Source organism: Zingiber officinale, chromosome 5A (assembly GCF_018446385.1).
Source record: "Zingiber officinale cultivar Zhangliang chromosome 5A, Zo_v1.1, whole genome shotgun sequence".
Classification (NCBI taxonomy): Eukaryota; Viridiplantae; Streptophyta; class Magnoliopsida; order Zingiberales; family Zingiberaceae; genus Zingiber; species Zingiber officinale.
This window is the reverse complement of record NC_055994.1, coordinates 103019338-103022784: the sequence shown is the minus strand read 5'-3', so window position 1 is coordinate 103022784 and position 3447 is coordinate 103019338. Positions and strand designations below refer to the sequence as shown.

The window sequence follows — 3447 nt, the reverse complement described above, 5'->3', positions numbered from 1 at the left end:
TTTTATTATGTATAAAAAATACATTTTCCTCAAACGAGATATCCAAAATACCCCTTCATCTACAGTAGGGATTCTCCAATCCGTAAATTGCGGATCAGAGGATGGTCCACTGATGAGGACCTTTGATTTGGATGGACCCCCATCTTTAAATCGATGGGGTCCATCCAAATCAAAGATCCTCATGTAGTGGATCATTTCCTGATCCGCAATTTACAGACCAGATCTCTCCTTCGTCTAAACCCTGACCCTCTCACGAATCATTTTCATTTTGAAACCTATATTGCCCGATCCAAATGATTGATCTCCTTTCAAGACCCAGTAAGGACATCTCTAATAGGGGATATTGGGAGAGGATATTTCTCCAAATATCTCCCCCTCTCAAATATCCCCCATTGTGGGGGGATATTTGAGGGAATAATGGAAATCACCGGGCACAGATGTATGTCCGGTGATTTCCTCATGTGGGGCCCACAAAAAGTGGGTTGCCACTATTTTTTTTATTTTTTAATTGAATATGGTGGGCCTCACCTAAAATTGAAGGGACATTTCATCATGAAAGTTGAAATGTTTGAATAGTTGATATATTTAAAAGATGATGTGAAAGTGGGGTTCACAAATACTTCAGAGAAATATCCCAAATTATTATGGATGCTCTAAGAAAGTAAGATCATACTAAATTGATTGTTGGTCAAAATTTTGATAAGCTCATGATGCTGGGTCCGTTTTAATATTAATTTCAAGATAATGTTGTAATATCAACCAAATAAAAGTTGAAATAGTCTCAAAACTTTAATGATGTAAAAGATAAAAATAATTCTAATAAGATGATAACTTCTAAATAAATTTTAAACGATATTTTTTAAATTTAAAATTGGCCCTTTAGGAGTTATACTCGGTAAATTTATAAACGAACTTTAATTTAATATATTATAAATCCTTTAATTCCATCTGAATAAAAACTTATGATGTTTCAAAACTTACGATCCCCTGCATCTTTTTTTACCATCAAGCTATTTGTCAAAAACAACTTGATAGGGGAAAAAGAATCTTAGATTCACATTTGGCAAAACCAATGTCGATGGAGAAGTGAAGGGAGTACATTGAACGAGTACTATCGACAAAGAAGATTAGGGATGCTACTATTGCTCCAAACATATATAGGCCAATCATGACATGATTATTTGGACCGCCAAACAACAAAGGGTAGACAGTGATGGCATGGTGGACTAGGGAAAATCGTGTCATCAAATCACACGCAAAATGGATGGTCAAATGGGGAGACAAGTACATCCGACATTCACCAGAGAGGAAAGCCATAAACATATATATATTAATTGCAGGGTTTTCCCCCACGTGCAATACATTCTGTTATATATATATATATATATTATAATTGCAGGGTTTTCCCACACATGCAATACATTCTGGCACATGGCAGAGTCCACCTTTAATTGTCCTTCCCGGCAACTTCCCTTTCATTACTCAACTACATCCCTCTTCAATATATAATCAGGACGGCACCGATCTAGGGGCAACCCAAGAACAAAGAGAATAGCAGAAGCATTTGAAGAATACCATTCTCAGTCACTTGTGATCTTCCCATCCCAAGAACAAAGGCCTGCACCAGTTCTTAAGAGATTTTCCATCAACTCCACCAGAATGAACATCGCCTTCCTAAGCCAAAAAGATGAACAAAAAAGGTAGGTTTTTATTGCATAAATTAGTTCATAATCAATCAAGACATAGTTCTTGATAGCTTCTTCCTTTAATCTTCACAGAAATGGCAGCCAGACGCACAAAAACATTACGACTGCACCATACGACGATGGTTATCTGTGGAGAAAATACGGGGAGAAGAAGATCAGAGGCAACGTATTCCCAAGGTTTGGATATTCTTGAATTGATTCAGATGATCAGAAACTTATTTTTTCAGAGACAAATGTCATCTTCTCCATTAAAGAAACCTTTTATTTTGATAATTAGTAGTCACTTTCTCAATTAGACATATGAAACAAGGCAGACTGACACCCTTACCCTTCAGGAAAAAAAAACAAGTAGGTGCCTTAAAATACTTCTGGATAAGCCACCTATATATCTTTATTATAACTCGGTGTAAAGAAGCATCATAGCTGTTATTAATGGACTATTGATTTCTCATGCATGCAGTAAAGTTATTTGTTTGTTTTGATAACAGGAGCTACTACAGATGCACCTACAGAGAGGACAAAGGCTGCGGAGCTACAAAACAAGTACAACAACAATGTCGCAGTGACCCACCCTTGTTCTTGGTCACTCAAAAAGGAGAGCATACATGCAACACAGCAGCACCTGCAACTCCAGGCCATGGACACATGGTGGTGCAAACCACCTCTGATAATCTCGTTCCAGCATTGTCGATGGCTGATCACTCTGGAGATTGCAAATTCCATCAAGAATTTAGCTATTCTTCTCCCAACACTACTGTTGAGTCTCATCCAACGAATCAGTTCTTCTATGAGGATCACAGTGTGCTGGACAACTCTGCGTTGGGTACTATTCCTGACGCGTACGCAGCCTCCATGGCCAGTGACTGGAATTTCATCGACGAATATTATTCCTTCTATGAAAACTTGTGTCCCTACTCCCAAATGTTCAGTGTCAGCGATCTGAAGCTGGAGGAGTTCGACTTCGATGAGGTTTGTGAAATTGTTCTTTGGTAGAACTCTGAATGGTGTACTGAGGGGAAAGAGTCTTCACGAGAATTTATGTAATACATATGTAAGGATCCGAAGGTGTGTTTACGTATTTTAGTTGAGAAGAGAGGTAAAGGAATTTCTTCTCGGAATCAATCAATCATATATATGTCCTTTCACTTGGCAAGTGCACGGGCGGATTCCGTAGAGGTTACAAAATTCCCAGCCAAGTTTTGATCCTTGATTATGATTTGATCCTTGATTATGATTACTACAGTTATTATCTCATGCACTTATTAACTGATCCAGCCCTTGGGTCATATTTGTCTTTTTCAAGATTCTAGCTTATGATGTTCTTTTCTAGTCCAAGATCTAATATTCGTTAGATGGGTAAATCTAAAGTATAAATTATGCACACTCAAAAGTCTATATCAACATAACTTTCTTAATTTTGTTGCATATAGGAGAGATGGTTGTGGAGTTTCTTGAGGGTGTGACTTTTAAGAGCAAATTCTAAAAAATACATTTAAGAGGGTATAGATACGTATTTGGACATTCAATAAATACCTTAGTAAGGTAGGTAAGGACGAAGCTAGAATATTGATTCAGTATAAATAATCATGTTAGTTTTTTTTTGACCCTGGAAGCTGCATTTTTGTTGGTGGGTAGTGGTCGCTGCTCCCAACAGTGATGCAGCCATGGAAAGCAGTATCCACTGTCCCCACCAAGCAGCGACGTGGTCGTGCAACTGTGCAATCAGGTAGCCGCCTTGCCA

At 38.0% G+C, this 3447-nt stretch overlaps 1 protein-coding gene across 1 annotated transcript; it reads left to right on the top strand.

Annotated features, from left to right (window-relative positions):
• Window positions 1-1260: 1260 nt before the first annotated feature.
• LOC121979856 (probable WRKY transcription factor 66) lies at window positions 1261-3008 on the top strand. Its single transcript, XM_042531840.1, has 4 exons — window positions 1261-1267; window positions 1514-1700; window positions 1779-1883; window positions 2195-3008. The coding sequence occupies exons 1-4, from the start codon at window positions 1261-1263 to the stop codon at window positions 2697-2699; spliced, it is 804 nt and encodes a 267-aa protein (XP_042387774.1). The 3' UTR covers window positions 2700-3008.
• The last annotated feature ends 439 nt before the right edge of the window (window positions 3009-3447 follow it).